This window comes from Antechinus flavipes, chromosome 6, assembly GCF_016432865.1.
Source record: "Antechinus flavipes isolate AdamAnt ecotype Samford, QLD, Australia chromosome 6, AdamAnt_v2, whole genome shotgun sequence".
NCBI classification, from domain to species: domain Eukaryota; kingdom Metazoa; phylum Chordata; class Mammalia; order Dasyuromorphia; family Dasyuridae; genus Antechinus; species Antechinus flavipes.
The window spans coordinates 93,968,269-93,990,596 of NC_067403.1; the positions used below are offsets into that span (position 1 = coordinate 93,968,269).

The 22,328-nt window shown below is 34.0% G+C and overlaps 1 protein-coding gene across 1 annotated transcript in view; it reads left to right on the top strand.

The window, feature by feature from the left end:
• TMA16 (translation machinery associated 16 homolog) overlaps window positions 1–22,328 on the top strand; it is a 78,906-nt gene that overhangs the window by 14,422 nt on the left and 42,156 nt on the right. The window contains exons 2-3 of the mRNA XM_051967078.1: window positions 3,241–3,353; window positions 15,775–15,812. Of these exons, the coding sequence (XP_051823038.1) occupies window positions 3,241–3,353; window positions 15,775–15,812 (151 nt within the window). The remainder of the gene's footprint in view (window positions 1–3,240; window positions 3,354–15,774; window positions 15,813–22,328) is intronic.

Below are 22,328 nucleotides of genomic sequence, written 5' to 3' on the forward strand. Positions count from 1 at the left end.
TTTTTCCATGAAAATAATCATTATTATATTGATATCGTTTAGGGGTGTGTGTGTGTGTGTGTGTGTGTGTGTGAAATCTGCAGTGGAAAATACTTAAAAAATAAAGCTTACATTTGATTATGACTTGATTTTGGATCAGCCTGTGGGAGCAAACCTTGAGAATCACTGAGATGACTCATTTCCTTGTTATGAGATACTGGGTTTGGTCACCAGCTTCATGGATTGATTAACATTTTACCTCTAGCATTTTATTTCATCTCACTGTTACTGAAGCATTTCCTACTTTCTCATTTTAATATCATACTAAAAAGGAGGAAAGTGCTCTGAACTTTACTAAACTTTATTACATATTTCCCTTCTTCATGATAAATTTATATGCTGCTTTGAGGCTACCTTTTTATAACTGAATTATTAAATGGAATCTCAAGCATAGTTGAGTCAGAATGAAAGTTCCAACTATATTAACCTTCTCTATAATAAATCTTAGAGTTTATTCTAAGACCCTCTAAATAAGAATGAAGATAGTATAACTCTGAGGTTACTATATTTTCATTAGTTATTTTTAAATATCCTTTTTTGTTATTTAGTCTTTGATAGACTAGTGGACAGCTAAAACTATTAGTTATAAAGATTTTTAGATTTAGTTTAAACTTGACACTTTATAGAGATTTTTCTTACCTGGAACAGTGCAGTCCCCTTTCCTTGTGTTTATATTATCTGCACCATGGTACCTAATAACACAGAAGAGGTCTTGTAGCTTTCCAAAGAAAACTCTTTTGCTGCATGATTTGATTTAGTCTTCCTTTACTTTTGACTTTTATGCTGATATTTTCATCCTTTTTATGCAGTTAATTCAATAATTATTTATTAAACAATTAACTCCACATAAGGTACCTTTTTAGGTACCGAGCTAGAAGATGAAATAGTTCTTGTCCTCAAGGAATTTGTTTTACTAATAGGCACTACAGCATAAATGCAGCTAAGTATAGTACACTACAGCTGATAGGGGAGAATAGAGACATTCAGTGTTATATAGGAAAATTTGAAAAGAGAGGAAGAGAAGGCTCTTGATCTCAGCAAGCAGACTGAGAACTAAAGGACTAGACTAGGACTAAAATACAGACTAGACTAAATGAATGCATGGTGATAGAAGACAGAGTGAGATCTTAATCCAGATTGACTAGAACAGACTAGAAGGAGAAATTTTGTGAAATAAAGCTGAAAACTATAAGGTAGTCTGGAAACTATAGTTCCAAGTTTGGAATCATAATGGAGTTCCTACATGTCATAATGTCTTTCTTCCAATACTATTCACTTAAGTTGTTTTTGTTTTTGTTTTTATTTTTATGATATTAACCTGGAAGATAATTAATTTTTGCTTCTTAGTTTTCAATTAATATTTATTTTCTCTATCTTCAACACTTCCTCCTTTGCCCCATTTAATAAAAAAAGGAAAGAAAGAAAAGAAAAGAAAATCCTTGTAATCAATATGCATGATCAGGCAAAACAAATTCCTATATTGCCCACTTTCAAGAACTTAAGACATCTTTCTGCGTATCCAATATCTATTATTTCTGTCAGATGGTGAATAGCATCAATCTTTTAGATTCATGGTTGGTTATGGAGTTATTTCCTCAATAATGGACTGCTGCCTTTGCCCATCCTATGTCTTTTATTTGACATGATCACTTATTTGTTCACAGAGGTGGATTTTAGGTTTCTTTAGATGCTTGTGGTGACTCTTTAATATTGGCGAAACTTCCATAAGAAATGTCTGTTCCTTTGTCCCTTTCTAATTTTACTTCAGAATAAATGGCTTGGTTAAATAGATAAGATTGTAGATATTTTGATTGTGCATCATTTGTAGTTTTTAGTCTTATTTGATATGGATCTTTCTCTTTGTTCTTATAAGTTACCTGAATTTACATTGCTGATTAGAAACAACTTCTAGATAAGTATCTAGTTGTTTTCTGTTTATTGACATATAGTTCATTTGGTGTTTTTATGTCCAGGGCTTCTTGGGGTTATTTTGTTCATGTCAATGTTTATAACAATAATTTGCATTTATATCACCCTTTAAGGTTTATAAAGCTTCCCCCACCCCCACCCCCCATCACCTGTAGAGTGTTATTTGTAGGATAGGGATTATGATTCAGTAGATAGAGGGAGCTCCCAAATGTACTTCCAGGACTGATGGAGGTTAGAATATTCTTTGCAAATTCTTATATTATAGAGTTGACGAACAATGAGAATTTGTCTTGCATAGGATCACAATGTATATGTCAGAAAGGATTTCAATGCAGGTCTTCCTGATAATCCAGGCTAGCACCCTATCAATTAAGAAGTGCTGCATTGTAGATAATAATAGACTACCTTTTCATTGGTGAGGAAATTAAAGCTCAGAGAGCTTTAATGTGTTGTTTATAGTCTCACAGCTGGTAAGCCAAAGAGCTGGGACCTGAACCTTGGGTTCTCCAGATTCCAGTGAAAAGGTTCTTTTCAATAAATCCTATTTTCTCATGCACTGCCCTTTGTTCTTTGTAGCAGTACAATGATGCTCTAGGATCCTTTTGAAGCATATGGGTCTTTGCTTTTTTGCTGGGTAGTTCTAGTCAGGGGCCCTCAAACTTTTTAAATAGGGGGCCAGTTTGCTGTCCCTCAGACTGTTGGAGGGCCGGACTATAGTAAAACAAAAACTTTGTTTTGTGGGCCTTTAAATAAAGAAACTTCATAGCTCTGGGTGAGGGAGATAAACGTCCTCAGCTGCCGTATCTGGCCCATAGGCCATGGTTTGAAGATCTCTGTTAAAATAATCCTGCATCTGCTCTTTGTAGTTTTTTTAGTCATCTCCATTGGTCTCGGCGGTCTGTCAGCTTACTCTCAAGTACCTCCTGTAACAGTCTCTTTCTAATTCCTGCTACTAGTCTACTGTGGATTTTAAACTAAATAATATCTATAGCTATGTAGATATGTTTCTTTTTTGGGAGGGGAGGGGAACGGGACGATCTTAGGAAGGATTTGCTAGTGGTTTCACTGGTAGGTAAATCCTGAGAAGGAAACTCCCTCTATTAATGGATATCCCTATCCTGTAACTTGATTGACTTAGAGTTGCCTGGGAGAGTGACTTGCCCAGAGTTATTGTTACATTTTCAGTCCAAAGGTACCACTTTTCTTAGAGGATTTATTAATGAATTGCACTGGTATATTCCTTCTTATATATTTTTTTCTTCTGTATTTTAGCCAAAAGCACAGAAGGGGAAAAATGCAGGACAACAGAAAAAAATTATTCATCCTTATAGTAGAAAAGCAGCTCAACTTAATCGAGAAGCTCACAAACAAGAAAAAAAGGAAAAGTAAGTATCTCTTAAATGAATATACAAAACAAGATAGTAATTGGTGTGATACATTCTGCTTTCAATCAAGGAACTCATATTTTAATGGAGATTATATGTGATAGAACAATTATATAGGGTATAGTGGTATTCATGGTGAGTCTATGTTGGCATGACTGTTATAAGCTGGACCCTTTCCCTGTTTTCTCCTTTGTATGATTGTTTCTAAACATTTAACATAAATCATATGACATTTCATAGTTCAACATTGCTTTAGGACTGAAGATCAACACACTAGTGACCTTTTGTACACATGGTAATTAGTTTGTCAGTTCCATTACTGTTGTTACACTTGATTAGGTCAATAGTAGTAGAGAAAGGATCAAATAAAGAAGATACAGATCCCTGCCTTTGTAATAAAGTTAATGGGAAATGGAAACTTATTTTGTTGCCAAATTTTTTAAAGCTAAAGATTTCTATTAAAGGATACAAAAATGCAATAAAACCTTGCTTACTGTTAAGGACTATAATTTGATTTATGATAGAATATAATTTGAAATAATTGCTATTGCACAACTTAGATATCCTATTCTTAAATAAAATTTTTTATGTATACATAGCTAGTAAGTTCTGAGTCCATTTTCCCTAGTTCCTTATGATTCTAAACATATGTTTTACTAGTTTATTTGAATACTTGAATACTTCTTTGAAACAATTATTTTTTCTAAGATGTTGCTGGAATTTTAATGATCTTCACAATTCTGTTAAGTTATATGGAGAAAAAATAAAATGGATAAATAGAAAAAAAAAATCGAGGCACTTAGGAAGCCTTTGGCTATCTTTATAGAGAAATAAAATGTTCAGTAAATGTCTTAGTATTGAACAATTTGTTCTAACAGAGCAACTTAAGGACAGTTTGAAAATAACATAGCAACACTTAAGGAAACATCAAGTGTTGTGGAAATAGAAAATCAAACAAAATCAAGGAAAGTGGCTTTTGTAAATGTATGATAGTGTCTTGCACATAGTAGGCTCGGTATTTCTATTTTTGTATTAAATACTTCTTTGTATGCTTCCTTATGAATCAACCAATATTTATTTCTATTATTGATGCTTGGACTTTTATTAAAAGATTGATGTAACAGTGATATATCTTAAAATCATAACATTTTCTATTTGGATCTTCCTGTTTGGAAATTAGAAGCCAATTTATAAGACAGAAATAGTAAAATTCCATTTCTTGTGGTGAAATTCAACATGCAGATAAATACAAATTCTATAGAAATATATTCTCTCTCATTGGTATGGCTATTCATTCTACCAGTAGAGATTGAAATTAATTATTCTACATAACTTTTGTTGATACTTTTATAAATTCCCTTTAAAATATCTCCTCACTTTAATAAGCATCTTACTAAATTCCTATTATATGTAACAAATTGGAGGCCTTCATTGGGTCTTTTGAATATCTTTGTTATTTATCTCAAATTCTCAGTCCAAAACTGATCTACGACCATGTGTGATCATGTAGTTTTGGTCTCTCTCATGTTACCCTATGATATGTATTAATTGTTAGTTTGCCTGGGTTTACATTAACATTCTGTGCATTTTTCTATTGCCCTTTTGGTTCTCTAATATTTTCCTTTTTCTCAGCTCTGCTCCATAAGATTCATAGCTGTCTATCATCATTAGAAGAATTTGAAATGGGAAACCCTTTAAGTTAATCCATCCAATCTCTTTCAACACTGCAGTTGGGCAGTGAGTTTAGCCTAGAGATGAGCCAGAAGGAAGAAAGAATGGAGTTGGGGAATTAGCATCACCTTCATTGATGCCAATTTTCATTCTCTTGCCTCTTTTATTTTCTTAACATCTCTACAGGTAAATATAAATAGGGAAATAGCCATCTATTTTCATATAAGAAAGCCAAAGGTGAAATTATTAACATATGAGAATCTCTCTTTATTTCTTGGTACCTATGGATCATGTCCTCATTAAAGCCACATAATATTAGAGAATTCACAAAAGTAAGGGTTTGTTGTTTTTAAAGATTATAGCATTTTAAACTCGGATTTTAGAGCCAGAAGGAATCTTAGGAATCATATACACAGACCTCTTCTTTTTTTACAGATTGAGACCTAGTGACTTTCTCAGGGTCATATGCAAGCAATTAGTCAAATAAGAATGTATGCTGAGATCCTCTTAATTTCAAATGGTTTTCTATTGCCAAAGCCTATCAATTCACTTTTGTAATGTTTCTCAAGTATGCCCCTTTCTCTCTTCTGCCACTACCCTGCTTTGGTGCAGATCCTCATTATCTCACTCTGGACTGATGTAATAGCCTGTTGGGGAACCTGCTGCTTCAAGTCTCTTCCTGCTCCATCCATCCTTTGCTCAGCTGCCAAAATGTCTTTCCTAAAGTGTGGCTTCAACTGTCACTTCCCTACTCATACTCCAGTGGTTGCTTATTGCTTCTAGGATTAAATATATAATCTGCTTGGTTTTTCAAAGCTCTTTATAACTTTCACCTCTTCTGCATGTATGTGAGTGTGTGTACACACAAACACACACACACACATTCTCTCTGTCTCTCCCTCCCTTTCTTCTCTTCCTCATCCATTTATATTTAGAGACCTCACTGAGATGTTCAAAGTTATGTAAGCACTCACATAATCAATGGCTACTCAGTCTTTTAGGATTGGATTGGGTGCCATTTCAACCATATGATTTATTAAGTAACTGATACTGAACATAGATTGTGATGTCATTTAGGTTTGTAAGACTAGCCTGGTGGAGGCTAACAGTTCTTAACTGTGCACTGCATTTGCAAATTTAGTAGCTAGCAGTAGCAATTAGAGATGAATGTGACTGGTTCCAATTCTCAAAAAACTTTCAGTTTAGTAAAGGAGCTAACTGAAAGTAAATAAATTGTGGTGTAAAGCAAAGTGTAAAACATACACACATACACATACACACATACTCACATACTCATTCATGCATAATTTCAGCTGAATAGGAAAAAATGGTTTTTTAGTTAAACCTTGGTGTGTGATAAGATTTTGACATGTAAAGGTCACTGGAAAGGGTATTCCAGAAGGAGGTACAAAAATATATGTTGTGGTCCATTAAGAAACATTTTTATGTCAAGCATGACACAAAGAAGGGAGGATACTCCCAACCTACATCTTTGCAGAGGAGGGAAATCTATTGGCATTTCACCACTTGCACCTATTTTTATGCTTTTTTTTTTTTAATGTATTGATAGGTTATATTGATTTTCCCCGTCTCCCCCCTTTTTCTTGATTTTGTCTTTAAATAAAATACTATTTGTTATATGGTATAGCAGTCTGTTATAGGGGAAAGGAAGTGATACTGGGCAAAATTATTATTATTTTTAAATTATATTATAGCTTTTATTTACAAGATATATGCATGGGTATTTTTTTAGCATTGACAATTGCAAAACCTTTTGTTCCAACTTTTCCCTTCCTTCCCCCCACCTCTTCCCCCATATGGCAGGTTGACCAATACATGTTAAATATGTTAAGGTATAAATTAAATACAATATAAGTATACATGTCCAAACAGTTATTTTGCTGTACAAAAAGAATCAGACTTTGAAATAGTGTACAATTAGACTGTGAAGGAAATAAAAAATGCAGGCAGACAAAAATAGATTGGGAATTCTATGTAGTGGTTCATAGTCATCTCAGAGAGTTCTTTTGCTGGATGTAGCTGGTTCAGTTCATTACTGCTCTATTGGAACTGATTTGGTTCATCTCATTGTTGAAGAGGGCCACGTCCATCAGAATAGATCATCATATAGTATTGTTGTTGAAGTATATAATGATCTCCTGGTCCTGCGCATTTCACTCAGCATCAGATCATGTAAGTCTCTCCAGGCCTTTCTGAAATCCTCCTGATGGTCATTTCTTACAGAACAATAATATTCCATAATATTCATAAACTATAATTTATTCAGCCATTCTCCCACTGATGGGCATCTACTCAGTTTCCAGTTTCTGGCCACTACAAAGAAACCTGCCACAAACATTCTTGCACATACAGGTCCCTATCCCTTCTTTAGTATCTCTTTGGGATATAAGCCCAGTAGTAACACTCTTGTTACAAACTGCCCAGTTTGATAACTTTTTGAGCATAGTTCCAAATTGCTCTCCAGAATGGCTGGATGTATTCACAATTCCACCAACAATGTATCAATGTCCTAGTTTTCTCACATCCCCTCCAATATTCCACCTTATCTTTCCCTGTCATTCTAGCCAATCTGACAGATGTATAGTGGAATCTCAGAGTTGTCTTAATTTGCATTTCTCTGATTAATAATGACTTGAAGCATCTTTTCATATGGCTAGAAATAGTTTCAATTTCTTCATCTGAAAATTGTCTGTTCATATCCTTTGACCATTTATCAATTGGAGAATGGCTTGATTTCTTATAAATTAGAGTCAATTCTTTATATATTTTGGAAATGAGGCCTTTATCAGAACCTTTGACTGTAAAAATGTTTTCCCAGTTTATTGCTTCCCTTCTAATTTTGTCTGCATTAGTTTTGTTTGTACAAAAAGTTTTCAATTTGATATAATCAAAATTTTCTGTTTTGTGATCAATAATTATCCCTAGTTCTTTTTTGGTCATAAATTCCTTCCTCTTCCACAAGTTTGAGAGATAAACTATCCTATGTTCTTCTAATTTATTATGAAGAATAATTAATTCTTTATGCCTAGGTCATGAACCCATGACCTTATCTTGATGTACGTTAAATGTGGGTCAATGTCTAGTTTCTGCCATACTAATTTCCAATTTTCCCAGCAATTTTTGTTAAACAGTGAATTCTTATCCCCAAAACTGGGGTCTTTGGGTTTGTCAAACACTATATTATTAAAGTTATTGGCTGTTTTGTCCTTTGAACCTAACCTATTCCATTGATTAACTAGTCTGTTTCTTAGCCAATACCAAATGGTTTTGGTAACCGCTGCTTTTAATATAATTTTAGATCTGGTACAGCTAGGCCACCTTCATTTGATTTTTTTTTTTCATTAATTCCCTAAAATTTTTGACCTTTTGTTTTTCTATGAACTTTGTTGTTATTTTTTCTAGGTCATTAAAATAGTTTTTTGGGAGTCTGATTGGTATAGCGCTAAATAAATAGATTAGTTTAGGTAGTATTTTCATCTTTATTATATTTGCTCGCCCTATACAGGAGCATTTAATATTTTTCCAATTGGCTAGATCTGACTTTATTTGTGTGGAAAGTGTTTTGTAGTTTTGCTTATATAGTTTCTGATTTTCCCTTGGCAGATTGAATCCTAAATATTTTATACTATCAGTAGTTACTTTAAATGGAATTTCTCTTTGTAACTCTGTTGGATTTTGTTAGTGATATAGAAGAATGCTGATGACTTATATGGGTTTATTTTATAACCTGCAACTTTGCTAAAGATGTGGATTATTTCTAATAGCTTTTTAGTAGACTCTCTGGGGTTCTCTAAGTATACCATCATATCATCAGCAAAGAATGATAATTTGGTTTCCTCATTACCTATTCTAATTCCTTTAATCTCTTTTTCAACTCTTATTGCCAAAGCTAGCATTTCTAATACAATACTGAATAGTAATGGTGATAGTGGGCAACCTTGTTTCACTCCTGATCTTATTGGGAATGGTTGCAATTTGTCCCCATTACGTATGATGCTTACTGATGGTTTTAAATAGATGCTACTGATTATTTTAAGGAAAATTTTAAGTGTTTTTAATAGGAATGGATGTTGGATTTTATCAATTGCTTTTTCTGCATCTATTGAGATGATCATATGGTTTTTGTTAATTTGGTTATTAATGTGGTCATTTATACTAATAGTTTTCCTAATATTGAGCCAGCCCTGAATTCCTGGTATAAATCCTACTTGATCATGGTGTGTTATCCTGGGGATGATCTTCTGTAGTCTTTTTGTTAATATCTTATTTAAGATTTTAGCATCAATAATCATTAGGGAGATTGGTCTATAATTCTTTCTCTGTTTTCCAAAATCATTATGATGTAGAAAAAAAAAATTTTTTTTTAAACTTTTTTTTAAGTGCCTACTATGTATTGGGCATGATGTTATATGGACAAAGAATGGTAACTATTATGTATAAGGATAATTATATTTAACAGAGGAAAGGCACAGGAAATAAGGGATGCAAATAAAGGCTTTCGAGGAAGCTATGGAAGCAGGAGGCAGACAGTGGAGAGTATTCACTGGCAAATCAACACTGGAACAGCAAGAAGGCCAGTGTCCCTGTTTTGTAAAATATTTAAGGTTAGGTGTGAAGGGGAGAGGTGTTTGGGGAGGGGGGGCACATAAGGGTAAAAAGACTGGAAATATAGGGAGAAGACAGGATATAGAAAATTTTGCCAAACAGGATTTTATAGTTCTTGTAACTGTGTGATAGGAAGCTTCTGTACTTGATTAAATTGGGGTAGTGAGGGCAGTCTAACCTATGCTTTTGGAAGATCCTTTTGACATTTGAGGTGGGATGTTGATTAGAATGTGCAGAGATTTGTAGTAGACAAATCTACCGATGGACTTCTATAGTAGTTCCGGTGTGAAGTGATGAGGCCAGCTGTAATGGCTTGATTATAGTGGAATATGTATTAGAGTATTATGGAAAATAATGCCCATGGTAGGTTGGATCAGATTCTAGCCTTGAGTTAAGAAATTTGGATTATGTTTTGTGGGCAATGAGGAGGTATGGATATTGACATGAGAATGACATCAGAATAGCTGTACTTAAATAGTGATTTCCAGATTCCTGAATTCATTGTGAACCAGTTGTTCTTGACAATGGAAACTTCTGTTATGTGTCCATTATGGGCCCTACATTGCAATAATACTTATAACCTTATGTCCTTTCTAGCTATGGAGACTATTAAAATGCCATTGAATTGAGCATAGTGAGATTTTTTTTCCCTTCCTTTTCTATTTATCCCTTTTTCTTTTCTTTGTTTTTCCCTTTTTTTTGTTTTTGTTTTTTTTGTTTTTGTTTTTGCTGAGGCAATTGGGGTTGTGACTTGCCCAGGATCACATAGCTAGGAAGTGTTAAGTGTCTGAGTCCCGATTTGAACTCAGGTTCTCTTGACTTCAGGGCTGATGCTCTATCTACTGTGCCACCAAGCTGCCCTTTATCCCTTTTTCTTGAAGTTAATGATTGCATGTGGACATCATAAAGTTCTTACATTAAAGCATTAGATTTTGTTTTTAAATAATGTTTTCTTGAATTAGTAATTTTTGAGATTTGAAAAACCTCAGAAGAGATTTTGGAGACCTCAAATAAGTCACTGTGGAAATACTAAGCATAAAGAAAAGTGATGTTATCTCTATTGGGTCTATTTTCAAAGATGACTAGAAAAAAAGGAAAAGACTAAAAAAAAGATATGTATAGCAACTTTTTTTTTTTTTTGGTGCTAAAGAACTGGAAATTATGGGAATACCTCTTACTTGAGGAATGGCTGAAGAAGTTATATGATTGTGGTGGAATGCAATGATGCTATGAGATGTGATAGCCTGATGATCTTAGAAAAATATGAATAGATTTGCATTTAATAATGAAGAATGAAATGAGCAGAACCAAAAAAGTGCTTTATCAAATAATAGCAATATTGCCTTTAGAATAGCTTTGATCAAATAAGTCATTTTGACTATTTATAAATACCTAAATTAGCTACAAAGGACATTCTCTGCATCCAGAAAAAGAAGTATGTTTAGAATGGTTTTACATACATACATACATCCATACATATGTCTGTCTAATGGTAGCCATCTCTATAGAGTGGGGAGGGAGGTGGGAAGAAAAAAATTTACATGGTAATTTTATTATATGTTTAAAAGGCATAGGAAATTGCACACCATATATGTGCAGTTTCATGTCTAATCATGTTTTTAAAATTAATGTTATGTTATAGAAATACTTGTTTTATTCAAATAGTTAAAACTAAATAAAATTTTAAAAGAATGATGTTACATTTCATTTTGTATTAAGGAATGCTTTGTCTACATTCCACTTCTTAAGTAAAACTCTGAATAGATTAATGTTGTACTTTTTGTTAGTCCTGTTGATAATACTACTAGATTTTTTTTTTAGGGGGAAAAGTAAACTTGGGCTTTAAGCACAGGCTATTCCCCATGCCTAGAATGAATTCTTATTTCACTTTTGCCTCTTAGAAATTCTCTATTTACTTCAAAAAAAGGTTTAAATGCCACCTTTTATTTTAAACCTTTCCCCATTCACTTACCTGTTAGTACCCTTCCCTTTCAACTTACTTTGTATTTATCCTGCAGATACTTAATTATGTACATGTTGTCTCCCTTAATAGAATGTAAGTTCCTTAGAGTAGCAACTATTTAATTTATTTTTGCATCTCCAGCACTTAGCACAATCCTGGCAAATTACAGGTGTTTAATAAATGCTCATTGGTTAATTCAGGTAATATGTGAAATATATTAACGTTTATATATTTGACTTGGTTTCTTCAACCATGAGGTAAGTTATAAAATGCTTGGCAATCCTCAAAGTGCCATATAAATGCTATAAGCAATTTAATCTTTTACCATAAACCATATTTACACAAGTCATATTAGTGTTATTGATAGAACTGTGAATTAGTCCAACCATTCTGGAAATCTATTTAGAATTGTGTGAAGAGTGATTAAAAATGGCCATACATTTTGAATTAGAGATTCTAATATATTGGGTATTATATTATGTGAAGTAGACAGAAAGAAGAAAGAACCCATGTACACCAAAAGTATTATAGTAGCAAAGAATTGGCAATAGGCCATTAGTTGAGGAATGATTAAACAAATTGAGATATATAAATGTAGTTAAATATGACTATTATAGGAAATGATGACTAAAGAGTATTATGAAAAAACTTATATGAACAAAGTGAGGTAAGCAAAACCAGGGAAATTATCTATAACAATGTAAATGGGGGGAAATGACAACAATTAAACAAAACTTAATGCCATAAAATTATAATGACTAAGTATTAGAAGAATACATTTACTTTTACAGAAGTGAGAAGATCATGGACATGGAACACTGCATGTAACATAAGATTTTTTTTTTTATGTTGATTTTTCTGATTTCCCCCAACCTCACCCCCTTTTCCCTTTTATTATAAGGAATGGTTCTTTCAGAGAGAGTAAGGGTAGAACAATTAGAAAAAATGTGATATAAAAACAAAAGATTCAAAAAAATGTTCTTTATATTAAATGAAAACAGAGTTTTAGTGAGTTTCATAAGATGTCATCATTCTGCCTGCAATGAGAACATTGTGCTTAGTTTAAAGACTTTGATCTGTTGAAATGAAATCTGTTGAAACGATGCAGATTAGATGATGGCATCAAAGCAAGAAAAATAGCAAAAAGGCCTACCTGAAGGACACATAGAAACAGCTTCCATTCAACCTAAAATACTTGGGCTGCTGGGAAACAGCAACTGATGACTTCTTTTGTAGCTAGCAGAAATAGAGATGTTCATTTGAACAAATGCAGCTTGAGTGTCAAAAATTCTGGAAGGATCCCCGAGAGGGTATCTAATGTTCTGCCTTTCTTTTCTCCTCCTAATAGTTGAACCCTGGGCTCCCTGTGATAGCTATAGGATTATTTATTGAAAGAATGATCATAGAAATGACATAATTTTAACTATATTCCACCAGATCATTATGTCAGGGGACAAATAAGACCTTTTTATGTATCACTGCACATGATTTTTTTTTTGAGCTTTGGCTATGCAAAATGCTTTTATTAGAGAGCAGCAATGCTGAGACATAAAAGAAATTGCATATGTATTCTTAAAAGGGTTAAAAACATTGAATAATCTGCCAATATTTAGGTATAACTATGTTCAAATTTTGCTTTTGCCAAGATTAAAAGAAAATAGTAAGATATTTTAGATTAATTTACCTCAACCATGCAATATTTATAAGCAGTGAGAAAGAGACTATAACGTGCTATTTAATTTTGACTTCATTTCTTTGACATCCTCACCATGGCAACATCTTGTTGCCATGCACTGTCATCTCTCGCTTGTCATGCAGGTCACATAGCAAAGAATTCTAGACACCAGGTGAGAATGACTCATTGTGGGGGAAAAAACAATGTAGAAAGCAAGAGAAAAAGTGAACATAATGCTTAAAAATCTAGAAACCCTTTTTGTATTTTGAGAAGCATTTTCTATTACTAGAATTATTGGAATATTCATTTAGATTGTGACATGGTTTGCAGGATGAGCTGACAACCTCATATATACCATTGTGCATATATATCATTCTGAAGCCAGCTGCTAGATTGATCATTCATTGAACATGTCTACAGTTCATATATTATAAATGTTTGGAGTAGCTACAATTAGAAAATTTACCTACTTGAGTTGTTTTTTCTTTAAAAAAACAAATTTTTTTTGCAGTTTTACACAATTTTTGCTGTTATCTTTCCAAAAGAAATGAGTGCCATATGGGAAATACCCATATTTTAAATGGGCAGCAAGTGTTGCAGGGGCTCCTGCTTGAAATCAAGAAGACTTGTCTTTATCAGTTCAAATCTGACTTCTGATATTTATTAGCTGTGTGACCTTGTGATGGGCAGATCACTTAATCCTGTTTGCCTCAGATCCTCATCTGTAAAATGAACTGGACAAGGAAATATCAAATCTCTCCAATAAATTTGCCAAGAAAATCCCAAATGGGATCAAAAGAAAGACAAGACTGAAAAATGACTGAAAAATATATTTAAAATTAATATTCATATGAGTTGAGTAAAAAAATTTAAATAAAAAGTGGCACACTAAGTCATTATGACTTCTTTATTGTAACAGGAGATGAAAACTTCCATAATATGCCTGTTATTCATGCTCCACCCATCTTGTGATACTGGCTGAAATCTATTTTCTTCCAGAAGATATCATCATCCATTCCTGTGCTAGAGGTTCTTTCTCTCAATCTTTGCTGCTTCTAGGGTCAGAGGGTTTTGACATATTTTGTTTCACCCAGTGCCATCAGGCCTCTTTTACAGTGACTTAGGCAGCCTAGTGTTCTTTAAAATGTATACTTTATGAGTATCTTACTTGTTCCAGATCTTGATGCTACCATCAACTGATCACCTAGTCACTAAGTCCTTCTATAAGTTTAATAGCTGGCTCACATCATAGCCTTCTTATCCTCTCAATCCATGTTCTTATATTTGGGGGCTTCATTTTTATATTGAGTTTTTGACAAATACTTCATTTTCATTAAGCCTCTTCAACTTCAGTGACTGCCATTCTAAACTAACTACCAACAAGGGAGGAGTACCCTTTAAAGCTTGAATCCCACAACTTGTTATGCCTCTAGGATTTTGAATTCTGAAATTTTTCTGTGTTTATAATCTTTGATCTTCCATCTCTTCTACCTCATTATTCCCATAGAACTATGAATTTTGGTAACAAGAAATATTAGAGCTACTCACATTATCTTTCTTTTCACACCATTCTTCTCACACTATTATCTCTTACTTGCTTCTGAGGGAGAAAAAAAAAAAAAAAGAAATTGTTTAGCTTCACATTCATTTCTCAAGAACCTGCAGCCTATCTTAACCTAACAGAGTTTCGCATTAGCATCATTTACTCCACCTTTTGGCCAAATTAAGTTCCTAATTGTTGTTGAACTCAATGTGCCAATTCTTGCTTCTATGTACTGTATAGGCCATTTCACCTACCTGACTTGCACTTGCTTCTCATCTTGAACTTTCAGAATCTTTTATCTCTCTTTATTTAGGCTAACCTTAGATATTATCTTTGATTCTATTCTCTTCCTCTGCCCCCTCTCAAAGCTTATGTCCTTTCTCATATGTTCCTTGAGCACCTTATCAATGTCTTTCTTTGTCTTATATAATATTCAACCTTATCTTTATATTAGATTTTGAGTTGTATGTGCTCTTTCCCCCAATGTGATGTAAATTCTTTGATGGCATGGATTGTCATTTTTAATCATTGCATCTCCAACACTTAGCCCAGATCCTTTCATATATTAGGTGCTTAACAAATGTTTGTTGAATACTAGTAGTAATGTATTACCTATCCAAATATACACATTAATTGTGTCTGTTTTATCATGAGATAATTAACTTGTGTCTTAATCCATTTAAATAGCTTCACTCCTAACAATTTCATTCCTGTAGGTTTCATTTAAATATCAAAGAACTAAGAAACAAGTAATAAGACTTAATGGTTCAATGATTCAAAATACAGGAAATGCTTTAAATGGTGATGTGGTTGAAACTAATCTCCTATATAAAATGAGCTTTGTAAGGAGGACCCCCTTTGAGCAATTTTTTTATATTAGTTCTTAATTGATTTTTAAAAAATTTCTTGGAGATTTCCTAACGCTTTTTTTTTTCATTCTCAGGTTGAAGAATGAAAAGGCTTTGCGTCTAAACATTATAGGTAAGTGAATTGCTTTATTTAGTGTTCAGACTAAATTTAGAGATAATTTATAAATCATGTAAATTACAAATGGACTTTCCTTACAATTTACATTTTAGGAAAATAATAGCATATTATCAAAGTGAACTGTTTGGAAAATCTTTCCAGTGAAATTTTATTAAACAATTTTTAACTTTTTTTTTTTTGGTAAATTGACATGCTTTCATTATATAAGCACCATGATAACATCTTTAAAAACCTCTTAGAGATCTAAAATCTATAAGTTGATCCTTATTTGTGATTTCTCTCTCTTTTCATTATTTTTATTTCCAACCTATTGAGACATCCTATTTAAAAAAGAATAAAATAGAAAGAGGGATAAAAGACAGTTCATCAAATCAGCCAACATATACACTGAATAACAGTGTATGCCGTGTTCCACATCCATATTACCCTGTCTCTGCAAAGAAGGGAAAAAGACACATTCTCTTCTTTGAGACCAAATATAGTTATTTGACAGTTTCTTTTGGGGAAGTATTATTTACTTACTTACATTATAATCATTGTATATATTGCTTTGTGATTCCGTTTCCTTCAAATTTCATGTTTTTCTAGAACATTTTTATATGTTAATGTTCTTTAAAAAAAAAAAAAAATTCATGTCCTCTAGTTTATTTAGCCATTTTCCACTTAATTGGCATTTACTTTTGTTTCCAGTTTGAGGTTTTGGTTTTTTTGTTTGTTTGTTTTGGAGGGGTCGAGGGTAGGGAATAAGTACCATTTATTTAAATATGCCAGAGCATAAGTATTTATTAAGCATTATTTATTAAATATGCCAGGTACTGTGTTAAATGATATGCAAATATCTCATTTGAGCTTTGCAACAGTTCTGTGAGATAGATGCTATTATTATCCCCATTTTACAGTTGAAGAAATGGAGAGAAATGTAAAGTGATTTGCCCAGGGCACATTGCTAGTAAGTGTCTGAAGCTAGATTTATACCTAAGGTCTTCCCTGCAGAATTCTAATCCACTGTACTACCTGGCTACATAAGTTGCTATTATAAAAAGTGCTACTTTGAATGTTTTAGTTTGTATGAGGCCGTTCTTTCTGTCATGATCTTGCTGTGCCATGTTTGCATGGTTTGCAGTTAGCAAGGATTTTTTTTTTAGGTTGTATATGTATATTCATTTTTTATATATTTCCATGTGAGTCATGGTTGGGAGAGAAAAATATGAACAAAAAAGGAAAAACCGCAAGAAAAAAGGGGGGGGGGGGAAGGTGAAAACATTATGCTTCAATTTGCATTCAGTATCCATAGTTCTCTCTCTAGATATGGATAGCATTTTCCAAAGTTTATTGGGATTGCCTTAGATCACTGAATTGGCGAGAAGAGTTAAGTCTATAATAGTTGATCTTCACACAGTCTTGTTGCTGTGTACAACGTTTTCTTGGTTCTGTTTGCATCTCTCAGCCTTGGTTAACGCAAGTCTTTCCAGGCTTTTCTGAAATCATCCTGTTCATCATTTCTTAGGAATAATAATCCATTACTTTCATATACATAACTTACATCATTATCCAATTAATGAGCATTCCCTCATGTTCCAGTTCTTTGTCACCACAAACAGTACTTCAGCAAGGATTTATTAAACACCTACTGTGTACTAGACACTAGGTGCTAAGTCCTGTGGACTTAAAAAAAAAGGCAAAAGGCAATAATAGTTCCTATTCTCAGAAGGCTCAAAGTCTAAAAGGTAAGGAGGGAACACAAGACAACTCAAGCAACTGTGTGGAAATAGGATGTGCATAGTTTGTTAGAGGTTATCTCAGAGGAAAGGTGCTAAGATTAAAATTTACTGGGAAAGACTTCTTGTACAAGATGACAGTTTAGCTAAGACTTACAGGATGCCAGAGAAATAAGGAGGTGGTAGGAAGAGAATTCCAGGCATAGGGAGCACCCAATGAAAATGCTCATTTTTTCCCCAATTTACTGGCTAGGAGGTGAAGCTTCAGGATTGTCGTGAGTTGTATTTCTCTTCTTAGTCTTTGCCATAAGTTGTTAATAGTTTATAATTTTTATTTTGAAACTATTGCCTATGTTTTGATTATAAGCCTTTGTCAAAGAGATTTGTTGCAAAGATTATGAAAGGCCATGTTATAATAAAATTAGAAAAGAAATACCTTGGGTACTTTTAATAACTTGGGGAGAATACTTAACTAAACAAGATATAGAGGCAGTCTGAAAGATAAATAGAAAAAGTTGATTATATGAAACTGAAAAACTTTTTGTATATGAATAAATTCAATGTAAATATAATAAGAAGGAAATTGGTCAAGTGATGGAAAATCTTTGCCTCAAATATTAATGATTAGGATCTAATATCCACGATATTTAGAAATTTAAAGCAGCTGGTCAATTCATTCTCTCTATCCTCCTTCTATCCCAAATATGTCTAGATATATCCACCAAATTTCATATATCCTTTTAGGAAGTATATCACCTATCTTCTGTGGCAGCCAGACTTTGGGTTTAGTATGAATAGGTCAGGGAAGAAAGCTTTGGAGGAGTTCAGAGTGGGTCTTTAGAAAAAATGCACAGGAAACAAATTATTAGAGACATCAAATCTACTGCAGTCCCATGGAGTATGAAAAAGACCAATGTTCTACAGCACTTATGATATGGCAATAGCTCTTCAGGTGGGGCAAGACTAGAGTTTATGTCTGGTCTGTCTTACTATTGAAGACCGAGCATGGTCTTATCTTTATTGCTTTCCAGGGTAAAGGACGTGATCTCAGTTTCAGAACCTTCTGGCCTTTGAAAGCTGAACCTGCCTCACATGTGTCAATGACCTGGGGCTCATGGATCATGCAGACTATTTGTCTAGTCCTTGTCATCTTTGGGTTGTCTTCATGGTGCCTGAGAAACTGAAAATCCTTCACTGCCTTTTCTGCAGCTACAACATATTTGTTGTTAAAGGGCAGCTGAGTGGTACAACAGATAGAGTGAAGTACTTGGGGTCAGGAAAACCTTCCTTGCTATGTGACCTTGAGCAAGTCACGTAACTGCCTGTTTTCCCATCTGTAAAATGATCTGGAAAAGGAAATGACTAAAGACTACAGTACTACGATAGAACAAGAACAACAATAAATGTTATCGCCTTGGTTTTTCACATGGATATTGTAGTGTCATCAATAGATGTGAGAATTCTGGGTCTCCCTTAAACTCTGCAAAAAGATATCAGTGATACTCAGGGTCTTGTTTCCCAATAGGCTATTGGATCTTGACAGGAATAATTTTTATGCCAAACATGAAGGGTAGAATTTTTGTCTGACTGTCATTTGAAACCCTCTAGTTATTTGTGGGAGCCTGGAATGGAATGCAGATGACTGACGACATGCAGCATAATGATCTAAGCAAACAAAGCTTGATTACCAGTGTGCGCACTCCCAAATTGCTTAGCTTCAGTCTGAGATTGCTGAGATATATATGGGCAGTCATAGGCATCAGTCAACATTTGATATTATGGGAGAGTTTTTCCTTTTATCTTTTTAGACTCTTGGTTAGCTGGGTTGTTCTTTTGTGGAACTGAGAAGATCACATCCCAGTGGCCATAGCTCATCACCATCAATGACAGTTGCTGATCAATTGCCACCAGTAATTAGATAAGCAGAAGAGATCTGGGAATCGCAGCATGTTCCAGGACCTGATCTCTAGTCTGGCCCAGCCGTCACAACTATCATCCAATAGGTGCCAACCACACACAAGAAAGACATGTTAGTCTGACACTGCCAGCTGGACCAATATTTCTTTTCATATTTGGATGGAGGCAGCCAGAACCTTGAGCCTAAGAGTCTCAGGAATGGCACTGCTTTCAGCTTTGGGCCCTCAGACGTTCTGAGAAGCATCTTCTATATAAATGCAAACTGGTACCTGCTCCTCCAATTACTGTTCGATACATAATTTCTAAAGATTCAGAAAAGGAGATTTCTGGCACCAAGTCCTGAGCATTCTCCAATGGTTCAACATCTGAATCTGATATGATTTTATCAGTGGAAATGTGTTTTTTTCCCTTTATTTATTTTTACATGTATATTAACTTTTAAAATACACATTTCTTTATGAATCATGTTAGGAGAAAGATCAAAATAAAAGAGAAAAACCACAACTGAAGGAAAGAAAAAAGAAATGAACATAGGATGTCCTGATTTACATTTAGTCTTAGTTCGTTTTCTGAATGCAAAAGGCATTTTCTGTACAAAGTCCATGGGGAGTGCTTTTGATCACTGAATCACTGAGAAGAGAACCAAGTCTTTTGTGGTTGATCATCGCATGTTCTTGCTGTTATTGTGTACAATGTATTTTTGGTTCTACTTGTTTTGCTCGGCATCAGTTTGTGAAAGTCTTTCCAGGCCTTTATAAAATCAGCTTGTTCATAATTTTTAACAGAACAATAATATTCCATTATTTTCATATATCACAACTTATTATTATTATTGTCTATTCATATCATTTGACCAATTATCAATTGGGGAATGATTTATATTCTTTTGAATTTAATGCATTCTTTATATATTTTAGAAATGAGGCCTTTATCAGAAACACTGGCTGTGAATTTTTTCCCCCAACTTTGTACTTCCTGTTTAATCTTATTTGTATTGGTTTTGTTTGTGCAAAAACTTTAATATAATCAAAGTTGTCCATTTTGTCTTTCATAATGTTCTCTAGTTCTTCTTTGGTCACAAATTCCTCCTCTCCAGAGATCTGATAGGCAAACTATGCCTTGCTCTCTTAATTTGCTTATAGTATCACCCTTTACACACAAATCAGGTCCACATTTTGACTTTATTTTGGTATGAGGTGTGAGATATAGGTCTGTGCTGAGTTTCTGACATATTAATTTTCAATTTTCCCAGCAGTTTTTGTGAAGTAGTGATTTCTTATCCCAGAAGCTGGAGTTTGGGGGTTTATCAAATACTGGATTACTATAGACATTGATTATTGTGTTGTATGTATCTAATCTATTTCACTGATAGTGAAAACATATTAAAGAAAAGACAGGAGGATTCTGGGAAGATGGCAGAGTAGGTCAGAAAATTTTAAGCTCTCCAGATTTTCCCCACAAAGAAAATTGGGCCTCAGAGTAAACATAGACTAATTAAAAACAAATATGATTTGAAAAACAAATAAGGAGAACAAGGGTTCTCCTAGAACAACTTGAAGAAAGAAAGTCCAGGATGGGTTTAACCTGTGTGAAGTGTAAACATCTCCAGGCAGCTCTCCAGAAACAGCAAGCTGGGAGCCCCAAGTCTAACTTGATTAGGAGCAAGCATTGGTCAGAAACATAGGAACTTTTACCCCTGGATAGCATGCAAAGCTGGGAATCTGTGTCCAGGAAGATTGAAGGAATCTTGCAGATAAGGTATACCAAGCTCAGCTGTGCTGCTGACTGTTGGCCCTGAGTGAGAAGCAAACAGCATAGTCATTGAATGCAGAAGCAGCGAAGCAGTGAACCTGCTGGCCGAAGGCACTTACTGGAGAGTGGAGTTCTTGGTTTTGAATTTCTTGCTAGAGGGGAGAAGTGAAAGGAAACCAGAGGCACCATTTCTTTCCCCATTCCACCCCAGCCCCTTCCAGGATTAGAGATGCTTTCACTAATAACTTCTCTCTCTCTCCTCTCTCTCTCTCTCTCTCCCCTCTTTTTTTTTTTTTTTTTTTTTTTTTGCTGAGGCAATTGGGGTTCAGTGACTTGCCCAGGGTCATACAGCTAGGAAATGCCATTTGAACTTAAGTCCTCCTGACTTCAGGGCTGGTACTCTATTCACTGTGCCACCTGGTTGCCCCAATAACTTCTCGTTTTAACAAATGAGCAGGCAAAGGAGAAAGAAGCCAAGCATATAGAAAGTTACTTTGGAAATGGGCAAAATGAAAGGTCATCTTCAGAGTAGGATAATGAAAATTAAAAAACAAGGCTTCATCTACCCAAAATAATAATTTTAAATGTCTACTTTCCCAGAAAAAAGATTTTAGAGGGGGAAAAAAGACTTTAAAAATCAATTGAAAGAGATTAAGGAAAAACTAAAAAAAAAAGTCCAAAAGAAACAAGATGATGAAAAGACAGTCACTAGAAAAGGAGATTCAGTCTTAAAGATGATTCTTTGAAAATAGAAAAAAATGAAGAAAAAAAAAAAGAACAGAATGTAAAGCAGTTCTACACAATTGATCAAGAAGGAAAAACATTAAAATAATTGGACTGCCTGAAAGCTGTGACCAAAAAAAGAACCTTGCCATAATACAAGAAGTAATCAAAGAAAATTGTCCTGAAGTGGTAGAATAAAGTAGAAATTGAAAAAAATCCACTGTTCACCACTTCAAAGACATCCTACAAGGAATTGAAACCCCTAAACCAAAAAAGAATTACAAGAAAGAAAAGCAAAACAATTCAAATATGCTGAAGCTACAATAAAAGACCACAGATTGTAGAATATTATATGTTGACAATCAAAAGAATTAGGTCTGCAGCCAAAACAGTTATATCT